Consider the following 27,555-nt stretch of genomic DNA (forward strand, 5'->3'; position numbering starts at 1 on the left):
CCCTGGTTGACAAGGCCGAGGCACCAGCCTGGATGAAGGCACACCCTTCAGAAAGCCGGAAAGCGAGTCCGGCATCAAGGCTACGACCCTGTGGCCACACATGCCCTCTGACAAGCTTCTCCACGCGCCCCCTGCGCCCATGCCAGCGGCCGGAGCCGCACGCAGCGCCCCGCGCTGCCCGGACCCAAGATGGCGGGCGGCAGGGCGGGCGGGGCGGAGGCCGCGTCACGTGGGGGCGGCGGGCGGCGCACGCGCGCTGGGGGCGGCGCTGACAGGCGGCTGCATGGTGCCCGCCGCCCCTTCGCCGCCGATGCAGTGAGGCCGCGCCGCGCCGGGGGAGCCGGCGACGGCGGCCTGGATGGTGGCGTAGGGCCCGTATTGCCGGCTCCCCAGCATGGCGACCTACCTGCCCCCCTGCGTGATAGACGGAGGCACCGGGTGAGTGCGGGGAGAGGGGGAACCGGCGCTGCCCGTCCCTTTTCTAGGGAGGCGGGGGGGGGCGTCCCCGCCGTGCCGCTGGTGCGGGCCCCCAGCGGCGGGTCCCTTCCCCTCTCACGGGTCCGGCCTCGCTGCGTCCCGGCCCCCTCTCGGCTTGTCGCCCCTGTGGCGGAGGGTCTCCCTCGGCTCCGGGCCTGCGCCCAGCACCCTCCTGCTGCCCTTCCTCCCCGCTCGCAGCCGTGTGGCCCCGGGGGCGGTGTGTTTCCATGTGCCCTTTTCTCCTCTTGGGTCCAATTTTTGCTCGTGTTCTCTGATGTTCAACTATAGCATGATTGAAGTGCTAAAATTGGGGATGGGGTATTTCAAGCGGCAGCCTGGAGAGCGGGGACACGCGTGCCTGGGGTCTGTGACCCGGGGCCGGTCCGGCAGCGGGTGAGGTGTGCTTGTTGGGCTGCGGCGTTTCCGTGCACCTGGGCCAGGTGTTTCCAGCTGGATGGCATCTGGCTGTGCCTCTAGACAGCGTGTCCATCTCCTTGAACCTTTCCAGCCATTACCTCTGGGCAGCAATGAGATGGGAGCTGCCTGACTTACACTAGTGGTTTTTCTTGGTCATTAGGTCATCCCTTTTTCACCTTTGTCAGAGCAGTGTGAGGTCTATTCTACATTTAGCCAAACCACAAGTTTTGTAACTTAGGTATTTAAAGATAGACGAATCTAAATTGCAGAGGCTGTGCTTGGGTGGTTCAGGAACAGGTCTTTCCTACCTGTCTGTAGCTAGAGAAGACCCGTTCATCATCTGATAGACCAGTTCTGCTGTGCCTCAGGTGTGGGAGGTGTCAGAGGGAGCTGTAATGAAGGTGATAATGAACGTGTGGTGTTTTTGCTAATATCTTTCCTTTGGCCCAACAGTTATGGACAGCTCTGAAGAGGAGAGGAGACGCCAGTCCATGAGTAACTTATTCAGCCAGTAACTTTACTTGTCAGGCCCTGCCTCAGTGTCACTGATTGCATTAATTTATTGCAATAATAGACCTTTTCCCAGCAGTGAATTTACAGCACTATTTCCATTTCTTTAATGCTTGGAAAGCTACCTTTAAAATTTCCAAACCTGAGTCATCTTAAAAAGGCCAAACCCAGACCAACCTACCAAAAATCCTGACCCCTTAGCTAATCAGAGGAATCACTTTTTCAGTGGTGTGGTGTCACATGGCCTTTTCCTGAAAAAGTGTTTCGTATTTTGAAGTAAATCTGTATTAAACTGTCACAATACTTTTAGAGGTCCCTTGTCTTGTTTCTGTTTATACCTTATCTTACCAGAAATCAGCTCTGTCCCTTAGTGGAGAGTACTGGAGTCCATGTCTGGAAAGTTTGGGAGTAGAATAGAGACTGGGTTCCATCTTGTATATAATTTTGCCTATGTGTTAGATACTCTTTGGTAGATTCCCAGGTTCCTTCTGATTATTTGCTGAGGATATTTTAAATACCTGTTCTCCACAGAACTGTTGGTGTTACAGGAATATTACTTGACGGTTTTGAAGAGTTTTTCAAGGAGAGAAATGGGGATCTCTAGGTGTAGCCTTTAAAAAGGCTACAATATAAACTACAAAATGCATAAAATGCAACATCTTTCTTTTGCAGGTGACCTCCTTTCCTCTCAGTGTGTGGAGTGATTGCAGTGTTGCACTAGCAGTAGATATTGTTGGCCAACAGTTGTACAAAATAAATAAGGACAGAAAATGGCTTATTGTGTCCTTTCAGAGAAATAATAATTTAAGTAGAATTTCTAAAATCTATTTAGTGTTTGCATGAGTAAAACTGGTGGAATTTGTGTATGGGGGCTTGTATATCGGTTTGTTTTGGGAAGGGTTCAGACAGTCCCCAAATGATGCGACTGCATTTCCATGCCTCCAGATGATCTTAAATCATATGAGACGATGCAATGTCTCTGCTGAATGGACTTTTGCTTGACTTTGCTGCAGGGCACTCAAATGTGTAAGGCTTTTCAGTAAAGATATTACTGCATTTGAGATAACTTATCTTGCAGAATTCAAGAAGAAATGAGAGTTTGAACCAAAGCAGCCAGAAGAAGTAGCTTGACTCATTGATACGCAATCTCTGGAATTTTCCTCTGTGTGGGCTGAAAACCTTCTTATTGTTAGAATGAATCTACTTTGGGTTACAAGCTTCAAACAATTCATTCAAATTATTCATGAAAAGGCTTTCAGATGAAAAACTTGGGAGAGCATAGTGGAAAGGAAAAGGTATATGCAGACGTGCATGGTGGAACATTGTGTATATAAAATACATTTTTCTGCTTACATCCCTGGTACTGAATGAGGTGCTTTGTCCAGGCACTAATCCTCCTTCTTTTTGCATAAGGGGATTTAAGAAGTTTGTAAAAAGACTGTTGGTGTTAGTGTGTAAGGAGCCTGGTTTAATTTACTGTTGTTTGCAGCCATAGGCCTCAGTCCTGTAAAATGATGGAATTTTTCAAAAAAACCAATGACAGATACATGGAAAATTGGTATAGACCTTCAATGAGAAACATATCATTGTAGCAGGACAGGATAACATTTCTTTATTGGATAGATGACTTGAACTTCCTTTGTCAAACTGCTCACTCTTTAGTCACAGTTTTTGCATAAAGTGATACTAATTTGCTATCATCTTTTCATTAGTATTTGCAAATAACTTGTCCTACTTCAGTTTTGATGCACATCTTCGTTTTCTTTGCATGAGGTTTTCCTCGTGATCAGTTTACACATTGCTATCAGTCTTTTTGTGGAGAAGGGCATGCTATTTTTAGTTTCTAAGGCCTACCAGGCCTTTTTGGTGTTGCTGTTTTAAGTAGCTTTAAACTTTGTAACTAGTTTTATTAACTGGCATTTAGCTGTGGGACATCAGAATGCTAATAGGTGGGTGTGCAGAACAAAGTTGTCTTAAAATATCTTTCTCCCCTTCAGAGTGTGTATTTGCAGTCACTAAGGAGTACTTCTATTTTGGGTGTATTTTATTGAAGTCACTCAATTTTTCTTTTAGTAAAGAAAAATTACTTTGGTAAAATCTTACTGGTGAGTTTAGAGGTAAACGCTTGATTTCTGGGAGAAGTGAGCTGGACTTATCTTAAAACTTGAAGCTTTAGGTGTTTTTTTTGTTGTTGTTGCTGGGCTATTAAAGATAGCTGGAACCTCAGAAGATGTTTATTTTTACCTCTCTTACTATATTTCTGATGCTAAATGAGTTGCTTTAGCCAAGTATTACCGCTGCTTCTTACATGTGAGGCTTGTGAACAGGCATTATTGTAATTGCTGTTATGGATCCAAGGAGCCTGAGTTAATTAACTGCTGTTTATAATCACAAGCTTCAGTCCTGTAAAGTGCTAGACTCTCAAAAAAGCCCACTGGCTCTAATGTACACTTTATTCTTATAGTGGCTGCTGGTGCTTTTGGGTAAATTGTGCAAACATGATATTTTTTTCTGTTTGATATTTCCTCCTTCATACCTTCTTTCTTCATTCATATTCCTTCATCGCATCCTTCTTTCAAAAGTACCTTTCCATATTGTTATAAAGAACTTGTTTCTTTATAGTTTCTCAGGCATATTTTTAATAATGATAGCATAGTCTGTTTGTGGCAGCACTGCATCAGAGGTGTTCTGGCAGTAATAACTGTTAGTTATGTAGTGTCTTTGCTGTCGGAGAAAGTGTTCTCTTTACAAAGGTTATTTTTTGTTTGCTTATAGGACTTAAAGTATTTTGCTGCTTTCAGTCAGTTTGTATCTATTTTTTCAGAGCTTTTTTTTTTTTTTTCTTTGTGTGTGTGGGTGTAACACATTGTTTTAAAGATCCTGAACCGAAAAGCAAAAGAAATTGAAGAAATGCTAAAATGTTCACAGCTGGGCTTTGGTCTTTTACATACTTGTCCAGAGAAAATTTGGATGTCTGGTATTTTGAGATGGCTAAAGCAACTACCTGAGTTTGTGAATGTAAATGCCTAAATTTTGTTGTTCTTGTGCTTTAGTAATTTTCCAAAACATATCTCTGCTCTTTAAAGTGGTTGAGGGTGCAGCATCTGCTTCCAAGTTTCGTCCATTTGTATATTTTTGCAGGCCTCTTCCTACATAAGTGGTTTTTTTTTGTCGTTTTTTTTTTTTTTCTGTCTTTCCATGGTAGGACTTCAGAAGAGAACAGGGTTAGGATGACCTATTCCTCATGCAAAAGCTAGTGAAACTGATTTGTGTACTAACTAAACACCTGGGAAAAATAGTATGTAGGAGACAACACTATTTTTAGAAACTCCTTGTTTCAACAATGTATAATTTCCAGTGATTCTTTTTTTTTTAAAAAAAAAGATGAGTAGATCCTCCAAATCCACTTGCATGAAATAGTCTTAGTCTATTGGATCAGTTTTCTACTAATCTTTGATGCAGCCTCTGGTATCCTGTATTTTGGAGAGTTTCCAGTAGGTTCCCATCTCACTGGCAATAAATCTGCTACCTATAATGAAATTAAGTTGGAGTACTGATTATCTACGTGTTCCCTACAGCTGTCTCTGCAATTTACAGATCACAAGATGTTGCTTTACCATTAGTCTGCTAGGCTGTAACCCAGGAGAAAGAAACCCATGTTTTAGGTGCTTAAATATTCATTGGAGAAGGGACTCGAGACCAGGTAGTAACCTCTCTAACTGTTTAAGTCCAGAGCCTTTCAGGTCAATGAATATTTAAATATCTTGTATAAAAGGGAAAAATTTCTGTAGGAGGTCCTGGAAGTGGGTCACCCAAACACTTTAATGTACTCCTGGGTATGGCTCTGGAAGGTGGAATGTGTTTGCGTCCTGCTGGGCAGAAGAAACATCTGGGACCAAATCTGCCATGTCCTGAGTGAATAAGCTACTGGGTAAGAGAGGGAAGTGCAACCGCATCATTTTTCCTTCTCTTCCTCAGCGGTTTTGAGAGTAGTTTGAGTTTCCTATTTGGCTTTCTCACAACACCTGAAATACAGCTTGTTAGAGTATATCTCTTGTTTGATCCTAAATAGATATTTATTTTTTGAACAGCCTTTGTTTTCCTTGCCTTAACATTGAACTGAGAATTTAGTTATTAATATATTTAGTATTAATCCTTCATGGATTAGTGCCATGCAAAAGAAATCTTCCCAGATGTTCTCTTCTGTAAGATGTGTTCTTTGAAGAGAACTTTTTCACTGATACTTAGAAATAAGCTTATCCTGTAGCTTTAACTGGGATTAATTCACCTAGTGAAAAAATAAATCTGTAAAATATTGAGCTGTAGGCCTTTGGTAACTTTATAAATTATTGTAGTAAAGGGATCTGATCCCTGCTTGAGAGGGAAGATAAAGCTATTGCAGACTGATAGCCCAAGCTAACTTGTAGAGGGTATTTTCTTTTTAATAAATGGGTATGAATTTAGCATGTGTGTAGCTGGGGGTGGGGTGGGGAATGGCAAACTAAACTCTTGGCCAGAGTCTAATTTAAGAAATGAGTTCTGGTTATATTGCAGGAACCTTTTAATTTTATAGATATATATGCTCACCCACATATATGTAAGTTGTATAAAAAGTATATGTGCATACTTACATGCTTAGGTGTATTCATGTATATGTATATATTGACTTTGGTTTTTGTCTTTGGGGTTTGAAGGGCTGTTTTCACGAGGTGTCTGCCTGATTGCCATTTCTAAGGTTTAGAACTAGGTCTCTTGAATCCAAAAACGGTTTCCTTGGTCCTCACTATGTGTATTTGAGAAAAACTCATTTCAGAGAGAGAAATGAAGAGGAAGTATCCTGTAATGCATCTTGAATCCCAGTGGAGCTCCTGTTGTTGCTTGTTATATTTTAATAATATTCTCTATGTAAGCCTCATTCTAAAAGGGGAAGAAGCTGTGCAATAATAATCACAAGAAGAATTCTTAATAGTAATGGCCTTCTTACAAATCAGTCTAATGTCCTGATTATAAGTTTTTGAGAGTCACAGAAAGTATGCATAAACATTTTGGATTATGCTGAAAGTATATGCCCATACAATGATGATTAAAAATATAATAAACCCTTGCCCCCAAAACACAGTCCTCGTCTTTTTATGCTTGGGGAAAACGGCTTTTTAAACTATTATTTGAAGTCTGTTGAAGCTATAGCTTTGAAGAGATGTTGAAAATACAGTATTTAAATTCTGAGGTCATTGCTGAATCAGTTTTAATTCCTTTAGCTAAGCAAACTGACTCTTAATGAGTGGTTTTATACCAAATGCTCTCATAAAGGGGTACTTATTGTTTAAGCTGTTAATGAAGAAGCAACTCTCTGCTTTATCGATGGTATAATATTGTTTGCAAATATTGAGTGTAGGATGTTTTAAGAATTTCATGGGTTTAAGTTCTCATGGTAAAAATGGATGTGAGTAATGCTGATTTCCCTCAAATCATGCTGTTTATTGGACTTCTATTCCAGTGTAATTACAATACTGGAGAAAGACTTCAGTTTCTGCAACCATTAAGTTAATTTTGTTGGGTTTTTTCCCCTGTTTTTTGAATTTCTTCCTTAATTGTTTGTGTTTTGTTGTGTATCCTTCTGTCTCTGTGTGTGTGTGTGATTGTCGTGTCAGTGTCCCATCCTGTCCCTCGCCCCCGCCCCCCCCCCCCCCCCCCCTTCCCGGAATTAGAGCTGGTTTTTATGGTGTGTGATGTTAATTATTTCTAGTTGCTGAAGACCTGAACCAGCTTCCAGCGAGTAACACCATGCAGAGATTTTAGGTTTTGTGTGAAAATTCCTTTTCTTTCTTTCTTGCCCAAGTTACAAGTTGCTTTTTTCTCTTCATCCTTTACTGGTTAAAATATATATTACATATATATTGAAAGACATGGAAAATGCTTTATATCATCTGCTGCCCGTTTTTAAAGCGTTTTATCAATGCATACATTGGTGTAGTATGTATGTTACCACACACAGATGCTGTACCTGTGACAGAGTGGTTTGTGTGAGGCACAAAAGGGAATTGTATCAGGATTGCAACTGGAGTTCTCAACTGTGGTTTGTACTTAAGACACACTTTCTTTTTTTTTCCTATGTTTGACAATGTTAAACAGATATGCAAAGTCTAATGACATCTTTGGTCATGGTAGCTTTCTGAAAGATGAGATCTGCACAGCCCTTTTTTTACCAAAGGGTGGAATACGGCCTGCCTGTCTTTTGTCAGAGCTGGTCAACAAGGTTGAGAAAGTAAGAGAGGAATCTTCACTTTTCAAATACTACAAAAATTGGTAAGCTGAAGGTGTTTGAAAAATAAATAACCCCTTAAAATATTTACCACTTCTGAGCTTTCTTCTCAGCAGGATGACACTTGAAAGCATAACCCAGAAAATGTAGATGTGGTATGTGATTGCTTGGCCTTCGCTTTAAGAGCTGCAGTGAATTGAAAGTGTTTGGTTTTTTTTTCCCATAGTCTAAATGGATCTAATAACTTCTTGATCATTTCTTTTCTAGGTATACGAAACTTGGCTATGCAGGAAATACAGAACCTCAGTTCATTATCCCATCATGTGAGTAAACATTTGTCCTCCAAATTGTAGTGTACGCTGCTATCACTGAACACCTCCATGAGGGAATGATGTGCTTTCCAACTCCCAGCTCCACCTTCCTAGCCCCTGGTCCCTCTGGGAAGTGATACTCATTGCATTAGTATCTTTGGCTACAGCGTAGCTAAACAGAACTCCTTGTTTGCAGTTAGCTAGGGCTGTTGCTCCTTAAATCAGCTCTTGGTTGCTATGACAAAGATGAAGAGAACTCTAGTCCAATTTCCTTTTTATCTCCATTATTTTTCTGCCAGGGCTCTTGAGTAGACAGAATGTAATTTACCTCCTGTCTACCTGACACCATGGTTACTGCCCGGATAATCTGGGGAAGGTTTCCTGTCAAATTAAGCACTAAAGTGCAGGTGGTGTCTGCCTTATTTACATTGTCTGGGACTGTAGACAGTTTAATATTCAAGAAAGTTGTTCCTATTAGAAAATGTTTTTTTGGGTGTGTGTTTATCCATTAAAATGACTTTGCATATTTAAAATGTTTTGTTGAACAGATTTACTCTGAATTTCTTTTTGTATGTTAAACTTGTTTAAAATGTTATACCTTTCTGGTGTTCTTGATTTTAATTGTTGTCTTAATAGTTTCTCTCACATGCTACATATGTAATTATAAATAGTAGCACTGACTACATATTTGCATCTATAATGTCATCTGTTATCTCATGCTTATCTCTACTTAATGTTAAACACTGCCTTTTACTTTTCATAAGCTTTGCCAATTATCTACTTATTAATGCATCTAGACTGCCTTGTAGCTACTCACAGTAGAAGGTAGAAAGATAAAGAAATAATAAAGGTCATTGAGGGCCAGAGAGGGGGAGGGGGACATGCTCTTTAACAGATGTAGCTGCAGTACTGGTTACAGTCTTACTATTTTAAGTTATTTTTAAAAAAATTAAAACCTAAACCACTGGTAAAAATTTAAATGCCTTATGTTAAAGAAGTTGGATAGCAGGAATTTCCTGTGAATTTGTTATAAATCCTGTTTAGTAAAACTATACACTTGTTGGGGCTTAGATGTGTTTCCAAAAGAATTGTTTGCCTGTCAGTAATTCTTTGACACTGATAGTATTTGGTGTGTTTGTGGATGATGCCTGTCTGCGTTTTCTACTGTATGTTATTTGGATCCTGATTATGACCCATTAAAAGAGAACTGTATATAAATAAGGCTATGTTTTAAGAGTGCTTTATTCCATTTTTATTTATAGCTTGCCCCAGATTTGTTTTTTTTGCTGTCTCATCTTCTTGCCTATAGCAGCCATCATCTAATAATTTCTGTGATAGTTGCAGCTTGCTAATGGGAAGCATAAGTGTCTCCAAAGATTTCTCGTAGCACTGGAAATTGATTTCTTCCCTCCCCACTTCCTCCTTCTCACCAACCAGGATAATGACTCCAATACTTTTTTTCTGAAGTACAGTTTATTTTCTTCTCCACCTATGCTCTTTCTCTTGACTCTAGAGTTGAAACTCAGAAAATCATGTTGCTTCCTGGAGCGCTGCACTTGCACAGGTTTAGTGACTGCTGTAGTCTGGAACAGAACACATTTTTAAGACTATGTATTTTTTCTCAGAGTTATTTACATGAATGAGGGATGGGTGACCAGAATCCTGTGTGACACAGTGAGAATGAACTCTGCTATATTGGCTTGTCAGTAGATCACTTACATAATTTCTGCAAAGTATGCTTTCTATATCTGGATTTTTTATTTCTGGAAAAGAATCCTGAAGTAAATAAATATTCATTGCATGGTATTTAGGTGTTTTAATTCTGTTTTCATTTTGGGGCGTGTGTGTTATTTTAAGGTATTGCAATCCGAGAATCAGCCAAAGTAGGTGACCAGGCTCAGAGGAGGGTGATGAAAGGTGTTGATGATCTGGACTTCTTCATAGGAGATGAAGCCATAGATAAACCTACCTATGCTACAAAGGTAAGCATTGAGTATTTTCAAGAAGTCTTTCCAAATTTTCATGTTTTATTATATAATATTCTAGAACTTCTTGATAAACTTCTTGATAACCATTTAAAACATTTACTTTTTTTGTTGCTTTTAAAAAAAACATCTGATTTGGTTCATGGGTTTACCTTTTTTTTTTTTTTTAAAAAAAAGTCTGTTTTAGTAGTGCTGTCCTGCGTGATTGGTGCTTGAACCCTTGTGTAAACATTCATTGATACAGTGCAGCCATAAACACTGAATATATAAAATCTTGCTAAAAGTGTATCCTCTCAACACGGCATATGAACTGGGGAATGTGTTGGATGCTTTTGCTTCAAGGAATGTCACAATTGTTTTGTGGAGGGCTGTCTTCAATGCAGCTTTTCTGTGAATCACATTTTCCATGCTTTAGTAAAGGACTTCTTGAGCTTACAAAATGTTACCAGCTTATGAATTATGTGGAAGAAATCATATTTTATACATCCTACTGTATTACTTAAATGTCAGCTGTGTTCTTAACGTTGAACAAAATGTAAACATTATCCCTGCGAGAATTTTAATTTAAAATAGCCTATATGGTCTTTTTTTTTTTTTTAATGGATTGGAAGGTGTACTGAAATAAAGTATGATTCTTAACTTTATAAATGATAAAATTTATACAAAAAGAGATTAAAACAGTGCTGCAATAGAGCAATAGCAGTATTAGGAATAGAGTCTGGATTCTGGCTTCTAGTCTTGTAAGATAGAATCACAATTTGAAGTACCTGGGAGCAGGAGATAACTTCTCATAGTACCTCTAAATTAAAATTAAAATGGAGTATTTGGTAAGATAACCATGAGATGAGGTGTTTTCATTCTTGCAGAAGATGTAAGGGTTTGGGGACTTAGGCTGTTCCTATGTCTGGGTTTGTTTATCCTTGTGTGGCCTAGAGTGTTGACAAGTTTTCTTGCTGTAGTGGCCTATACGACACGGTATTGTTGAAGACTGGGACCTCATGGAGAGATTCATGGAGCAGGTCATTTTTAAATACCTACGAGCTGAACCTGAGGATCACTATTTTTTAATGGTGAGTTAATGAGGCTGGGTAAGAAAATATTTTTGTGAGAGGATAACTAAATAATATTGCAAGCACAAGGCTCTGTTGGAGAGTTTTTCTCTTTGTCTTTTATTTCTTCAGCAGCTGGGGGGAGCAGTGAAAAGAGGGAGAAAAAATGTAATTTATGAAGCTGCATTATAACTAAACTTCGTTCATTTTGCGATGCATGCTGCTACAGGTTGGATTTTGGTTTTGAAAAGCTTCAGTCACTTAATTTAAATTAAATTCTGTTTGAAATTTTCTATTTTGAGTGCACTGAGAATTTTAGAAGCTTGATTACCATGCCAAGCTAATCAATGCATGAACTGTTAGGACTCTATTGGGGTGCTTTTTCAAAACTCCCTTTTAATTTTTTTTTTTTGCTTCTAGACAGAGCCTCCGCTGAACACACCAGAAAACAGAGAGTATCTTGCAGAAATCATGTTCGAATCATTTAACATACCAGGACTTTACATTGCTGTTCAGGTGAACAAAGCAAATACATACTTCTAAAGAACAGTATGGCTGCAGTATGTATAGTCCGTAGGCACACATCTAAAATGTTTGAAACAGTATTTTCTGTTTGTAAATATTACTGATTGTAAATTAGCACACTCTGCCGCCTTCTAAATATAAACGCTTTCTCATGTAGGCAGTGTTGGCCTTAGCAGCCTCTTGGACGTCACGGCAGGTTGGAGAACGTACTTTAACTGGAATTGTCATTGATAGTGGTGATGGAGTGACCCACGTAATTCCTGTGGTAGGTAGCAGGGTGCAATTTAAAATTATTAGTGGTTTGGACAATTACAGTGTTTGTTTACTATAAATTTAAATAAGTAGTGTGAAATGAAACTTTAAATTTTTAGTGTTGCTTGGTTGTATGAGATGTTTTGAAAAGTATGTATTATGTGAGCTTATTTATGCAGCTGATGTAGCTTGCAGATTATAGAAAGGTCACAAGTAAGGAATTGTCAGGCCATCTTTCAAAGGCTATTTCTGTGTAAAACCTTGCCTTCTGTTACTGTGGTTTCTTAGTTTAGTAATAATGTTTATCACAGTTTTGGATCTCCTGCATGCCACCAGCATCTGACAAGAAATGTCCTAACTGTTTGCTGTCCTGCGTTTTGATTAATATAGCTGATAACGTGTACTTTTTATATGATTTTATTGTACCATAGAAGTTAGTGAACTCTGTTTGTGTGGAAACGAGTACAAGCTTGTACAGATGCATGTTCATACACATGGTTAATCTCATACAGCTTAATTAAGTTATGATGTTAAAAATATAGTTATCTGTGCATGCTGACATCTGTTCTGCTGATGTCATTTCGTGTATTTCTGAAGCATATAGTATGCTTGAATGATCAGTTATTTTAGAAATGAAAATTTGATTCCCTTTAACTTTGTCTTGCATTTTGGTATTAACCTGGTCTCAGTATTTTCTTCATATGGGAAATACTGGGGAAAAAACCAGCATTTACCATATGAAACTCTGAAAAGTATAAACAAACAAAACAAAACAAAAAAAAAGCAAGGGAGCAAATAATGTGGTATCATTGTTTTCAGTAAATGTGTCTTGAAAAAAATTCAGCAAATAGATTTCTTGTTTTTAGGTTTTTATTGTGCTTATAATTAGATACTGCTTAATTTTGGTTTTCTTGTCTGAGAATTTTAATAAATTTTATACATTTTCCTATTAATTTTCACTCTGAAACAGGACACAAGTGATGTATTTGTTACATTTGTTTTTCAGATTATGCCTAAAAGAAACCATCTGATCAGACTGTCTTCTAATATGTGCAAGATTTTTTTGTCTTATCACTTGTGTATCTATTAGATAATATCTCTTTATATGTGAAATCAAGGTCTTTAGATAAAAATAATACCCACTTTGCAGTGGGTTGCACATTTTTAGAGTAATTATACAGTTTCAAGATTTTACTTCTAATGAAAAATGAAAACAGAATATTATAAAAATGAGTGTTAGTTTTGTTGTTAATTATTGATACATGGTAGGTTTTTCCCTAAGTATTTTTTTTTCCTCTCCTCCTACATAGGCAGAAGGCTACGTAATTGGAAGTTGCATCAAACATATTCCTATTGCAGGTAGAGATATTACTTACTTTATTCAACAGCTCCTGAGGGAAAGGGAGGTGGGAATTCCTCCTGAACAATCTCTGGAGACAGCAAAAGCCATAAAGGTACACCCTTCTTTATCTCTTAATAAATACATAAATAAAACTTGAGCTAATTTTTTGGCTTTAGTAAGTTGCCAGTGGCTCTCTTAAAAATGCAAATGTAGGCAGTGTATTGTAATTACACAAGCTTCTGTTAGTTTATCCAATCAAGTGCGGGGGAAGGAGAAAGAGGAAGAAAATCTTCATGCTAGACTGTTCAGAGTGAGTATGTTCTGCAGATTAAATCAGCATTTTAAGCTTTAGATTTGTTTAAAGTTTGCTTTTTAATATAATAAAAAATAAATGTATGTAATGTTAGTAGGGTGATTGTGTGGGTCTGATCTTGCAACGAAGGCTTGCCATTAAACTTCTCTGTTGTCACAGACCTAATGGTTGTGATGTTTTCATTTTGAGAGAGACTAGATGAGTCAGCGTGCGATCTGCTTGAAACAAGTTTCATTTTTTCAATGAATTTGAATTTCAATTGAATTTCACAAATTCAAAAAAATGTGCATTGTCTTGTAGGGTTGAGTCTTTGGTAGCCATTTGGGTGAGAATTCTTGTGTTTTGACTGCGTTATGCTTTAATGATGGAATCATTTTTTGACATTTTTAAATGGATGGTATTTATTAACAGGAGAAGTACTGTTACATTTGCCCTGACATAGTGAAAGAATTTGCCAAGTACGATGGAGATCCTCGGAAATGGATCAAACAGTATACTGGCATCAATGCAATCAACAAAACCAAGTTTGTTATAGATGTCGGTTATGAAAGGTTCCTTGGACCTGAAATTTTCTTTCATCCTGAGGTAAGAATAGGGATTAGCCATATTAAGTTATAGAAACTTTACTATGTGAGTGAAGAGAGGGGGGAGGGAGGCACTATCATTTTTGGTGCCAGTGCGCCATCAGGTGGAAGTAAGGATTTCAGGGAGTCTCCCGGTTGTGAGCCCCGTGCAGCCTCAGAGAATTTAAGCACAGAAGAATGTGAGCCCGGCAGTGTCTTGGTTTAACTCCAGACGGCAGCTAAGAACCACACAGCTGCTCTCTTAACTCCTCCCGCCCCGCTCCCCTGGTGGGATGAGGAGGAGAATCAGGAAAAGAGGTAAAACCTGTAGGGTGAGATAAGAACAGCTTAATAATTAAAGTAAAATATACTGCTGGTGCTACTGCTACGAAGAATTATAATGAAAGGGAGAAAACAGAGAGAGAAGAATAAAACTCATGAAAAACCAAGTGATGCACGATACAGTTGCTCACCACCTGGTGACTGATGCCCAGCCAGTCCCTGAGCAGCAGTCAGGGGCCTCCCCCAGCCAGCTCCCCCCAGTTTATGTACTTAGCATGGCGTTCTGTGGTATGGAATAGCCCTTTGGCTGCTTCAGGTCAGCTGTCCTGACCATGTTCCCTCCCAGCTTCTTGTCCACCTCCTCACTGGCAGAGCACGGGAAACTTAAAAGTCCTTGACTTAGGGTAAGCGCTATTTAGTGACAACTAAAAACATCAGCGTATTATCAACATTATTCTCATCCTAAATCCTAAACAGAACACTGTACTAGCTACTAGGAAGAAAATTAATTCTATCACAGCCAAAACCAGTACAAACAAATACTTTTTTTAATGTCCCATGTAACATTTAAAACATCTTCTTCTGCTTCTTTAAAGGCAACCTAAAATTGAGAACTTGCTTGAACTTACAGGTTTTATATAGTATTTTTGTTCATTCTTTCAGCGTTGGTTTAAACCAATATGCCTTTATACTGTGTATCTGATTATGTTGCCAATCCCTTTGGGCACTACTCTGCATGGTAGCATTACATTGATGATAATCTAAATGTTGGACACTGACTTCTGATACTGAGTCAATTTCTAAAGCATGGATGCTAAATTTGTCCTTGAGGGAAGTCCTTTGAAATTTCTGGTGAAGTGGTACATAAGTAACATTCTGGGAAACATTACAATACCTAGTTTGTCAGGGTTTTGGTAGTTCAGTTTGAGTGAGCTTCAGGTTATTGTGATATTGTGGGAGAGGAAAGAGTCCATTTTTAATATGTTACAGCATAGCAGAAAAGGTTTTCTCCATTCCTGTGCAGTCCATGGAGTTTATTGCAGGCACCCATAACCTGTAATACTATTAAAAAAATTAATCAAGATCCACCATTAACATTGATGAACTTTCCCTTTGTCTACCCTCCTTCTATTGGAAAAGTATTAAAACCCTCATTTTTTCACTTTTTGTCTAAATTCCACTGTTAATGTCTTTGTGGTTAGTTTGTAGCCATCTGATCTTGTGCCAACATTAAACCTCTGGGCTAAATAGTTTGTGCTCCCTGCTGTTTACCGATGTGATCTTACAGGGAGGCATTGAATCCCATGTCAGATGTCATTTTAATAGTTCCTCTTTCCATAGTCCCTTCAAAGACTGTTAGGAACAGGATAAAGGACTAATTTCCATTTTCTTCATTTCTTGATAGTTTCTTGGCTCTGTATTGAAAAAAAAACAAAACACCAAACACTGAACTGACTTTCTAGACAAGAAAAACACTAGATGATACGTACTGCATCCAAAGAGAATTTCTCGCTGGACTTCATTAACTCCTCACTTCAAAGGGTCTCGAGTTAGCTAGGTAAAAACTGCCTTTGGTAAAGCTGTCTTGTAATCTTTTCCTATTTTTAGTTTACAAAATTTGTTCTGAAGTCTTTAATGTTCTTGAAGTTAGGCTTTGGGGTTTGTAGTTATCCAGATCATTTCTCCACTTTTAAAATTAGGTATTTTACTTGCTATTCTCCAACCATATGGTAGCAGACTGCAATTTCACATGTCAGTTCTCTTGTCCCCATTCTTGGAGCATGTTATACTCTGCTTTGGATGCCATAACTCTCATTTCTACTTGCTCCTTTTGCCACGCTGTTTTAGCAATATCTTTATACAGGGCTTTGGGAGAAGTTTTCAAGCTGTAGCTTGTTCGGATGAGAACTCTCAGTGTGAAACAGCACCGCTTCTTTCTTCTCTTTTAATTTATTGGCTTCATGTTTTAGCTTCTTGCATGATTAATTCTTACTATGGAAGTTAGCTTGAATTCTTGGGGATTTTTCACATCATTCTTATGGCTCCTGATCTCCAAGCCAACTTCCTTTGCTAATTTCTCTTTCAGTTCAATGTATACTTGTGTTCTGGGTTTTGTTATTCATCCAGTTAGATACTTTATCTTGTTTAGGTTGTAAATCCCAAATAGTTTCTAGACCTTTGGGAAAGTTTTAAAGTTAAATAATAATATATTATTATGTATCAATAATTAATTTCTCAAATTTTAATCTCTGAAAGGGCAAACCCTAGGCTATGAACTGTTTTAAAACACAAGCTTTAAAAAATAAGTGGAAAATTGCCACTAGTCCAAGAATATTTTCCAGCTTTAGCAACTCTGACTGTCTCGTATGTATAAATGCAGAAATTTACATTAGCACTCTATTGATTGCATTGATGGGGGCTTCCACTCAACATCTTGGAGTATTTATGCCTTTTTGAATACTAGAGATTTTGTGTGTTTAGGAGAAAAACAACTTTTTGGTGGGAATTTAACAGAAGTATTTCAGTAGGGTTGAAAATTTTTTACAGGGGAACATTCTGATTAGCACACTGATGTTTTTGATTTCACTTAAAAGGAAAGACAGGACCACACTGCAAAGGAACGGTATGTTTAATATTTCAGGAGAACTCACTCATGTCACATGCAGTAGTAGGTCCATAGTACATAAATCGTGAACAGTGAATTTATGACCAAGGAAGAGAATCTGAATTTCTCAGCAGGAAAAGGAATTCTCATTTCTTGTGTAGAGAAGTGGGTTTGTTATAATGTAGAATAAGTGGTGAGCAGTAGTAATACTGCCTTTGATTTGCACCTGCTCCCTCTAAAAGTGCTATTACAAAATCTCTCTGCAGTCTCACTTCTGCCTTTTTGTTTCTCCATTCTTTGGGTGGAAAATCTAATGCCTATTCTGTTTCATTTTAGTTTGCTAATCCTGACTTTATGGAATCCATTTCGGATGTAGTTGATGAAGTTATACAGAACTGTCCTATTGATGTTCGACGTCCATTATATAAGGTATGGTCTTTCTGTCGTAAGATTTAACTTATTTGAAAACTATCATCATCGTGAAGCATATACATAGCTATCACTTCCCCCACTATGAGAAATGTGAACTTTGACTAGAAATAAAGTTCAGGTTAAAAAAGGAGCCATTTCTGAATGAAGAGTACTTGGTATTTGCTGCTTTTTATTTTTTAAATAAGGGTTATCTGTGACAGTGGCTTGGTACATAGGTAAGTATTATCCCTGAGGAACTGAGGCAGAGGGATGTTACTTGTATCTGATGTTTGTAATGTGAGTTCTTGTGCATTAAGGTTTTTGGCTTTCGCCTGTTTAAGGGTTACATCATGGTCTCATCCCTCCACTCCCCACTTACATCAAGCAGTGGTTTCAAATACATTTATTTTTTTCAGGGTCTTGACTTGTATCTGTTCACTCTGCCATTTTAGCCAGGTACTGAACCCAGTGTTAAAGTACATGAAGGCTTAAAATCTTTTAGGAGACAATAATTAGGCCTGCTTACACTTGTCTGGGGTGTAGTCCAGAGAGTACTTTCAGTCACTGATTTTTTTAAGGAATTAAAAGGTAGGTACTGACAGACATAGCCTATGGCAAGCTCTTTCTCTATTGGCAGCACATCCTATGCTTCCTGGTTGTTCTCTGCTTGTGCAGCAGCAGCATCCTTTTGGAAATCACAGTGTAAAGTAATAGCATGGACAAGTTTGCTTGCTCATGTAAAAGGTGGTAGTTTTCCTCACCTATTAGAAGTATTAAGTTCCAACTAAATCGTATCTCAGGGTAATTCATAACTAGTACAATTTTGCAGTCTGTTTTACTTGTCTAGTAAACATACTGTGTAATCTAGAATGAGACATAGCAAAGGAGACATTTGCTTCAGAGCAAATCTGTGGAGCAGTTTAAAACGGGAAGTTAAACTACTTAACAGGCTCGTATGTGGGGTGAATTTTGCAGTAGATGTCTTCAATGGCTTCCCACTTAGGTATATTGCAGAAGGTTATAGGAAACTCTTTAGTGTCTGGTTGTGCTTGGGGTCTGTGCTTTTTTCCTGAAAGACCAAAGTTGCCATACAGTATAGCTTAACTGCTTGGTAGGGCAGGGGTTAGTACTGGCTTCTGAAATGTGGTGTTTAAAAATTGAGGTTAAGTTACTCTTTCCTCACCATAATCAGTGGGCAAATAACTTTCCTTTGGCTTACCACTGAATGAGACTTTGTTTTTCCATTTTGCTTTTCATTATACTTGCTTAATTAAAAGTGTTACACAATTACCTATTGAATGTAATGATAGATGTCAGTAGTTATTAATGCTAATAGTTACTGTCGTCTTTGAGCAAGCTCACTGCAAAGCTTCGAGCATCTCTGTTCTCATTGTTTAGAAGTATATAGGTGCAGAAAACCACTCACACTTTCTCTTGCTTTCTGTGGTTTATCAATTTCACTTGCCCACTGTGCTGCATGGTGGCCAGCCAAGACCCTGTGCTTTGGAGCTGGGTTTCCACCAAACGTATTTGGATTCTTCCTCAGTGTTCATCCAGAAAATACCCACAAGTATCCTTGCAGTTTATATGTGGTAGGTAGCCTTTGAAGCATTGTTTCATAACCCAACTTTTGATGTCCTGTGTTTCGTTTTCAGTTCTATTGCCAGTATCCCTGTTCCCCAGTCTAATCAACGTCTCTCTTATGAAGCCAGTTATCTTACCTTATGTTGATGTTTGGACCAGCAAGACCTTCAGAAGACTGACTTCTTCAGCCAGACCCCATAGCCTGTATCTATTCAATACCAGGCACAAACATTCTTTCACATGTGATGAAGCCTTTTGTAACTGTGTAGTGGTTGCCAGCAATGCACACTTCTAATTCTTAGGATTACACCATCTTAATGTGATTGCTTGGAAGAATTGATTTATATACTTATTCTGTGTCTGTAACACAGAGTTGAGAGTCCTGGATTGCTTGGGATGAGCTGCTTTCTGCTAAAATGGAAGAAGAGACGTAGGCTGCTGGGTTTGGAACCAAGGGAGTTGCATTGAAATTTGAAGAAATAAGTGGACTATATTTTTTTTAAAAACAAACCCAAATCTTCAGCAAGTGGAATGAAATTTACAGTGAGTGCTCAGGTGAAATGGTAGAGCAGGAATTTTGGGTCTTGCCACATGGCTGAAATAATCTGGCATCCTTGCGAATGTTGATCATTCCTGTGTGTTGAATCCCACTGAAAAGCGAGCCATCCTGTGTGCAGCTAGAAATGTGGTCATGCTTTTGTGGGGCTCTGTGAGGCATTACATCACCCTTGGCATTCTTTGGGAAAAATGGTGTGTGGTTTGTCTAGTTCTGGTTTTTTGGAAGAATTCTGTAGCTTCCTTTTTTCTTAAAATACTGTTCCACACCTTTCCTTACACTTATCTTTACATAAACACATAGCATAACTGGTATCACAGAAATGCTGAGAAATTAGAGGGAGAGAGAAGTAGCATGATGGTGACTATGGTCTGCAGAATAACGCAGTCCTTCCCCCCCCAGCTTTCAGGTTACTATGAGCATACTACTACACATGGTGTAACTAATGCACACCTAGCTTGCATCAGTAGGAAACGTGTTCTGTGGTACAGCCACAACAGATGCTAGTGTTGGACGTTTTTAATACTAGATGCTATTAAAAAATATCTTTTCAACCTGGAAATGCTCTGAAACTTGTCCTAACATTTGTCAGTTAGGGCATGAATTTCTGACAATGTTAAAAAAAAAAAAAGAGTAGTTGAATTTAAGTTGCCACCTAGTGAAGATGGTAATAATAACTTCGAAGGTGGACAAAGGGCTTTCAGAAATTCTAAAAACGGTTTGATATTCTAGTAAATGGTATTTTTTGTTGGTAACAGATTCAAAAACTGTCACTTTTTCTCCACACTCTACTTCATCTTCCTTTTTCCCCATCCAGAGTCTGTCCCCAGATACTTCAAGAGTTCAGATGGTAACAGGAGATGAGAACAGTATTGACAGTTACGAGGTCTGTGCCTTCTACTGATAGAAAGGATGTAAGTGTAGGGTCATGGGCTGTCCCAACAATCGATTTCTTTCAATTTTCTCTGCTATGTTTTTGGCAGAAATACATGGCTGAGAGAGTTTGAGATAAGTGACGTTTGAAACCAGGCAAATTTTTTCAGAAATATCTCTGCAAGATCCTAGCCAAGCATATTTAAATACTCATGATGCAAATCGTGGTGGATCAAGTTAGAATACCCTCAACCTCAAACTTTTAAGCTAGTTTCTCAAGCTGAAAAACGTTGCTTGAGGTGGGGACTGTAGCATGTTGGCAAGTGTGGTAGTTTATTGTAGATAAATCATCCAGGCTTTTGGTAGAAACACAGGTGCGTGGAGACAGGATTTTAACTATGTTGGCTCTTTTCCTTAGAGGAGATGTTTTAGCTGGGTGTGTGGCTGTTGTGGACGATAGTGAACTTTTGAGCTTGCTGATACAGTTAGGATTTGGATTACGCTTGTTGTACTGGTGTTCCCTTGGAAGGCTGAGCTTGACTGCCCAGCTTATAGCGAACCATCCTTAAAGCTTGGGGAGATTGGGGGTGCAGGAGGCTAAAGGTGTAGTAAATATTCCTTTACTATCGCTTCTGCCTTAAGTTGCCGGTACATCGGGTGCGTGAGAACAGCTTCACGTGCGCTGTGCGGTGAGTAGATGGCGCTGCCGTACCGCCGTGCCGGGCCGCCCGGAGCCGCGGGGGGGGCGGGCTTATTGCTGGGTCGGTTCTTGCCTTTCCTCTCTGATAGGTATCCCCAACCAGAAGACTGGGTAGGATTCAACTGACTTTTGCTTATCTACGCTTCAGCAGAATGACAGCGTTTGCTAGTAATTACTAAGCGGAGAGAGGGGAGGCTCTGTGGGGGAGGTAAGGTTGGAGAGACTGCCGGGCCACTGGATCTGCATCATACCGGCACTGATGTAAGAGATGGGAAAGAACGGTATTCCTGCTGGTTCAAGCAGACGCTCCAAGTGATTAACTAACTGTTGGTGTAGCACAGGAGCACTGAGGAGAAGCCCTGTTTATTCCTGTCCCGGCTGTAATTAAATTTGTAACGTTAGCTGTGCTAGCTGCTTTAACAGTAGCTCAGTACATTTGCAGTATTCCATGGTTACTTTTGTGTCTTGAGTGCAGGCATATTTCTGTGGAACAGCGTGACCATAAGTTGTGCTGAAATCTTTTGCTGTTACTCAAACTCTTAAATGAACGTGGAAAATGATGATTTTAAAGAAACAGAAATTGTTTCCTCATCATTAAAAGTCAAACTTACTTAAAGTTTCTCACACTAAATTTACTTCTTAATAATATGTTTGTTGTTTGATATGTATAGTATTTCTCATTGTGCTTTCCATACAATGTTAGGAAATATTTGCCCTGTTTTAACTCAAATAAGAGGCATGTACCTTGATTCACTTGCTCATGCTCAGCTTGTGAACATTCCAGTTTTTACCCACAGTAATTTTTATTAACGGTTATACATTGTTCTCATTAAATGTCTGCGGTGGTGTGGTTGTGTCACGTTAAACAACTTTAATTTAGCATTTGGATGGAAGAGAAACGGATGTGTTGTTTAAGTTCATATTTATCAGAAAAGCAGTGGATGCTTCTTAGTTTGGTGCTGTGAAATCTGAAGTGTCCAGCTGAGAGTTTGCTTATGCCACATTACCAGATGCGGTGTAAAGATGGACATAGCAGTTCTGCATTTTGTATTTGGTGGAGATGAGCTCTGCAGAAGCTAATTTTACTTTTTGGAATTCTAATGTAAACTTTAGAGATTTTTGTTACCGTAGCTGTTTTTTTTTTTTGGTTAGGTAGCTTCATATCTCTGCAGCATTACACTGTGCATAGTACCAGAAATGGTATGGAGAGAAACTCAGTATCCTAGAGTTCATAAGAGAAGCAAAGGGGATGGATGAGAAGTGAGGAATTTCTTGCCAGCTCTGTGGTGTTTACCTCCCCCCCCACTGCCCCCCTCGCTTTCCTTCCAGAAATGGCCTACGTTCATTATTTACTTAGTGTGGTTAGCTTTTTCAGGTGTGTGGAAAGGTCTTCATCCCTCTCTTCTAAGGGAACACATTCTTTTGAAACAAAATTTCAGCCAGTTAGCTATCAAAGTAGAAATCAGCTGGAGCTTTCCATCAGATGATATGGTAATCAGTGTTAGCTCTGAAACCTGAGGTCTGCTTAGAGCTGTTAAACCAGCCAAAGTGTGTTTGAGCCGAGTAAGATCAGAAGTCTTGTTCAAAGGAATCAGCTGGAAACAGATACTTAAATCATAACTTCCTTGATTGTTTTTTTTTTTGACAAGAGGCCAGAGAATGCCCAGGCAGGCTGAAAGTCCACACATCACTCGTAAGCTTTCTCCACAGACATATTTAGCAGGCTTCATTGTTATGTTTTTCATTAAGTAGTTACTGGAATTACTGTTATTCTAGGGAAGGTATTTGCTGTAGGGAGTGGTTTCTTGGTGTTTTTTTGTTGTGTGCTTTTTTTTTTTTTTTTTTTATCTGACCATCTTTTCCCACCTTCTTTGGGTCTTTTGTAAGTGAGGAGTGGGGAATGTGTATGGATTCCCCTTTCATTGCGAGTGAGGACTACCTGGCTTCTGATCTCCTTGCAGAAGTCTGACCTGCTGAGTTGTGATAACTTACTGAAGCCCATATGTGAGCAGCCTGCTGCTAAAGAGCACGGATTCGGCCCAGTGCTGACAAGAAGTGCAGGGAGCAGGGGAACTGTGAACTGTATAATTAACCATCTTATAATGGCAGTTGGTGTCACCTAGGTACTTATATCCAAAATTCTGCTTAGCCTGGCTTGTCCGGATACGTGATAATGAGATGACTCACCTTTTCAACAAATATACCTTAGTGCTTCTGTTCTCCTTGACCAGTATTATTGTTAAACTTATTTCAGTGTTTAGAAGTACTTGAATAACCGTAATCTGAGGACAGTATAACTTCTTAGTTTTAACCTGGAATGATAAAAGATCCTCCCAGTATTACTGCTAAATCTTTAGTTACATGAGTTGATCTCAGATGTATTCAAACAATTATTCCCAGGTATATTGCAAAATCTATTTTTAGTGGTAGCATTGTCCACTTTATGGAGTATACACTTTAAGTTTAATTTGCTTTTAATAGAATTACTGCTGTCAGCATCTTTGCCAACTTCATTATCTCCAGGTAATATTTTCTGATGGCATCTTCCTTAATTGCTATTTCATCACTCAGGTTGGTGGCTGTCTTCCCCCACATTAGCAATTTTCTTTTCCCATGTGGAGTGCATGACCACTATGAGGCAGGGGAAGAGATGTTCTTGTGTATGGGGGGGAACAGTGGGAATCTCCCTCCTACTTAAATTTTAGGACCAGCTGTGGTTTCTGGCTCCTGCTTATACGTATGGCTCCTTTGCTCTTCTCTGTTCCCCTTTTGCTTTCTTTTGGGAAATATTTCAGTAATGTTATGGGGATTGTGTGCTTTTCTTTTAAGTATACCTGCCTTGCTATGCACTCTTTTATACTGTAGATAATCTGAAGCTGTGAAGAAATGAGTTTTTCCGACTGTAATGGTTTTTATGATGCGCAGAGAGATATTTTTTTTTTTTGTAAAAACAAACAGCTTTCTTCTCACTTAACAAGGAAAATCTTGTTTGTAACTTGTAATCTGCTGCTTAAAATCCAAGCAGTTACTTCTGTACCCTGCAAGCGTGAACGCTTATTAAGCATGTCTTTAACTCTGCATACCTGTGTGCAGGCTTTCTGGCTGAAAGCAGTGGTTCACAGATTCTTTTGTTACATTGCACAGTGTTGGTATGTAGTGTCAAAAACTATTACTGAGAGATAATCGCTTAACCTGGGTATAATGAACTCTTGATCTCAGTTGAGTTCCTTGTGGACACGTATCTAAGGCATGTGAGTGGTATTGGTAAGTGCTAATGGGCACTTTGGTTTGCAATTGCATCAATATGCAAGGGCACACATGCACTTTTGTCTTACGGGGTTCGTTTTCTGATTATGAATTGCATTTTTGCTGCCACCGATGTTATGTTCTAGAGTTTCTGTTTTGAATTGCCCCACCTTTGAAATGACTTTTGCATTATTCTATGACCCTGCAACATTATCATAATTAAGGATGGGACATTCTAAACCCCCTATTTAGAATCCAAGTCCAGACGAAGAGGCTTTCAATTCTGCTCTGAAAACTATGTAATACCAAGCAAGTAGGTACAGATAAGACAAATGAAAAGGCATTGTGTCTTTCTCTATACTGCAGTCCTCTTTGGAGGTGTGGTATCTTTGTGAAGAATCATTGGACTTGCTGGTTGCTATGTTAGAAGTTTAACTCTTAAAATAATAAAAAAAAAATAAATTCTGGAAAACGTGACAGCTTTTTGAAAGACACTAAGAGTAATATGATGCGTCTAGAGCCTTATTGGTATCGGGGCTAAAACTGCTTACTATGAGCATCCCTGGGAAACTTGATGTAGTGTCTTATTTCTGCTGCTCTGCACATGTAGGGTACTAGCTCACCGTTTTAATGAAATCCTTCTCTGTTGTAATAACATGTTCTACATAAAACTCTTTAAAGTAAGGAGAAAAAAAAAATGGACCTCCTACAGAAATTGAGCAGTGCTTAAGGTCTTCTGTGTAGATTGTCAGCTTCCTAATGAAGTTACAATCCAAATAGTTACCTCTGCAGTGTTGGCTTTTTGCAAAACTTGCTTGAAGATGGATTTAAAGAATGTGTCTTTAATTTCTGCACAGAATGTGGTCCTCTCAGGAGGATCCACGATGTTCAGGGACTTTGGACGACGACTGCAAAGGGATTTGAAAAGAGTAGTGGACGCGAGATTGCGGCTTAGCGAAGAGCTCAGTGGTGGTCGGATAAAAGTAAGCAAGCATTTCAAGTGCATTAATTATATAAGTAGTGAAAGAAATACAGTTGAAAATTTTCACCTCACTAGTGAAAATGCAGTGTTGTAAAATTAATAGTGTGTATGTTTGTGGTCATAAATGCATTGGTAGCCTTGCAGTGTATGACATATGTCTTTGTTCGCAGTAACTGTAAGATTCTTGTAGTCTTTTAAGGGCAATTCTGGTTTCCTTCTAGGAGATACGTGATCTTTAGCAGTAGGCAAGAGGGATTTAACTGTTGTGTCCTTCTGCATACTAATCATGAAGAGTTTTATGACTTAGTCTCCTAGGGAGCGTGACAAACTGAGTGATTAGTGTGAGATAGTGATGTGAATGGAAGGGTGAAGTTGTGTGGGCCTGAGCATGTTCTGTTTGTAAGTATCTTGCCAGAAAATATAAACCAACTAAATACAAACTGTTTTTCTTAGCCCAAACCAGTTGAAGTTCAAGTGATAACACATCACATGCAGCGTTATGCAGTTTGGTTCGGTGGTTCCATGCTGGCTTCAACAGTAAGTCTTTATCAAAATTGTTCTTTCTTTTCTATATTGCCATGTGTTATGTTGTCTTCTGGCTATATTTGGTTGAAGTGCTAAGTTTTAAACCTTTTCATTGTGACAGCCTAAACTGTGTCACATTCTGGAATCCTTACCCAACTTTTATCTCAGTAAAATTTTTACACGGCAAGTGGGAGCTTTACTTCAGTAAGGATATTGTGACTTGACACAATTCTGAAGTAGTTTTTATATGATAATTGCAACGTAGTCCCTTTATTCTTGAAGTCAGCAGTAGGGATTAGTTAGGACTTCAGGAATATAGGATCCAAATCAATGGTCTGAAATGTGAGAGAGAAACAAATACAGGAAAATGGGAGTAATTCCTGTCCCCTCCAAAGTGGGATTTCTCATTGCTGTGTTTAAAAGCAGTCTTCTGTTCAGACAAACTGTTCTTGATTAATTGTATTCACATCCTAATACTTCTCGTTTTACTCCATTTAAAAAATGTAATACCACATCGTAAAGCTGCAATTTTTGAAAATATTAAGGTATTTGTTTGTTTGTTGGTTTTCCTACTTTATATATTCTTATGCTGCTGAGGGGTTTTGTTTTATACTTTCATAGCCAGAGTTTTTCCAAGTATGTCACACCAAGAAAGACTATGAAGAGTATGGCCCTAGTATTTGTCGTCATAATCCTGTTTTTGGAGTCATGTCATAATGCTCGTCTAATGGAAACAAGATCGCTGATATCTTGCTGGTGAAGAAACTCATGTAATGCAGAGGAAGGCAGCAGATACTGTAAATACTGAAGCAAGATGTGGTTACCTCTTGGAAGCTTTTGGATCACCACCGTGCACTAAAGCACAACTTACAGCCCCAAGTCACTTCAGTAAAAGCCATTTCTCTGCTGACTACTTTAAAGCCTATCCTTCTCTCTTCCTAAATGTGAGGTAATTGAAAATAGGTAAGTCTCAGTTTAGGAGGTTGTGCAAATACTACTGAAACTGTATCTAGAAGAAGAAGAAGGCAGTGTTTTACTGCTTGTGGAGAGATTGAAGCCTTTCCCACTTGTGCCCTGATTTTGCAATCAAGTCTCTTAGCAATGGAGCACTAAATACCACATTGCCTTCAGGGGAGTTGGAATGGATGCAGGTACCTGCCCAAATAGCTCAGACTGCAGGATTGGGACTGTACTTTGTAAATGTAGGTTTTTCATATAATTTTGTATTTTATGATATCGGTAGGATGATTTGACGATTAGTTCTAAGCACGAACAGCTATCAATGTCATGGAGTGATGTTACACATTTCCAGGTGTGAGGCATGTATTGGAGTTGTGCTGGTATTTTTTTGGGGCAAAAAAAAAAACAAACAAGCAAGCCATGTATGCTAGAAACTGATGTGTTCATGTTTGGATGACACAAACTAAGTGATTTACAGTATTGTATGAAGTTCATTATAGCCACTGTTACTTTGTTTTGAATTTTCTGAAACTGTTTTATATAAGATGATGTTTTGTTTTGATGTTGGTGAGTGGTGGATGACGCACGGGCCTTGCACCAGTGAAATAAAAGCTGTTAACATCTTTACAAACGTTTGTGGTAGTCTGATTTACATACTCCTCCACTTCATCGCACAAGGTTAGCTTGCCGTTTGTATGTCAGTGTATGTGGAATCATAGCAACACTGAAGTTGGAACGGACCTCTGGAAATTTCTGGTCCAGACTCTTGCTCGGTGCAGGGCTTACTTTGAAGTCAGATCTGGTTGCTCAGGACTAGTCAAATTT

The 27,555-nt window shown here is 38.9% G+C and overlaps 1 protein-coding gene across 2 annotated transcripts; it reads left to right on the plus strand.

The window, feature by feature from the left end:
• Positions 1 to 254: 254 nt before the first annotated feature.
• ACTR3B (actin related protein 3B) lies at positions 255 to 27,108 on the plus strand. 2 transcript variants are annotated; one of them, XM_080386957.1, is made up of 12 exons: positions 255 to 438; positions 7,934 to 7,989; positions 9,835 to 9,959; positions 10,922 to 11,032; positions 11,432 to 11,527; positions 11,694 to 11,801; positions 13,099 to 13,242; positions 13,855 to 14,028; positions 17,230 to 17,322; positions 25,121 to 25,246; positions 25,699 to 25,782; positions 26,392 to 27,108. In XM_080386957.1, exons 1-12 carry the CDS (start codon positions 395 to 397, stop codon positions 26,485 to 26,487), a joined length of 1,257 nt encoding a protein of 418 aa, XP_080243083.1. In that variant the 5' UTR covers positions 255 to 394; the 3' UTR covers positions 26,488 to 27,108. The 2 variants fall into 2 exon arrangements, with proteins under 2 accessions (XP_080243083.1, XP_080243084.1); XM_080386958.1 differs by having other exon boundaries at positions 26,396 to 27,108.
• The last annotated feature ends 447 nt before the right edge of the window (positions 27,109 to 27,555 follow it).

This window comes from Falco punctatus, assembly GCF_963210335.1.
Source record: "Falco punctatus genome assembly, chromosome: 4".
In the NCBI taxonomy this organism is placed as follows: Eukaryota; Metazoa; Chordata; class Aves; order Falconiformes; family Falconidae; genus Falco; species Falco punctatus.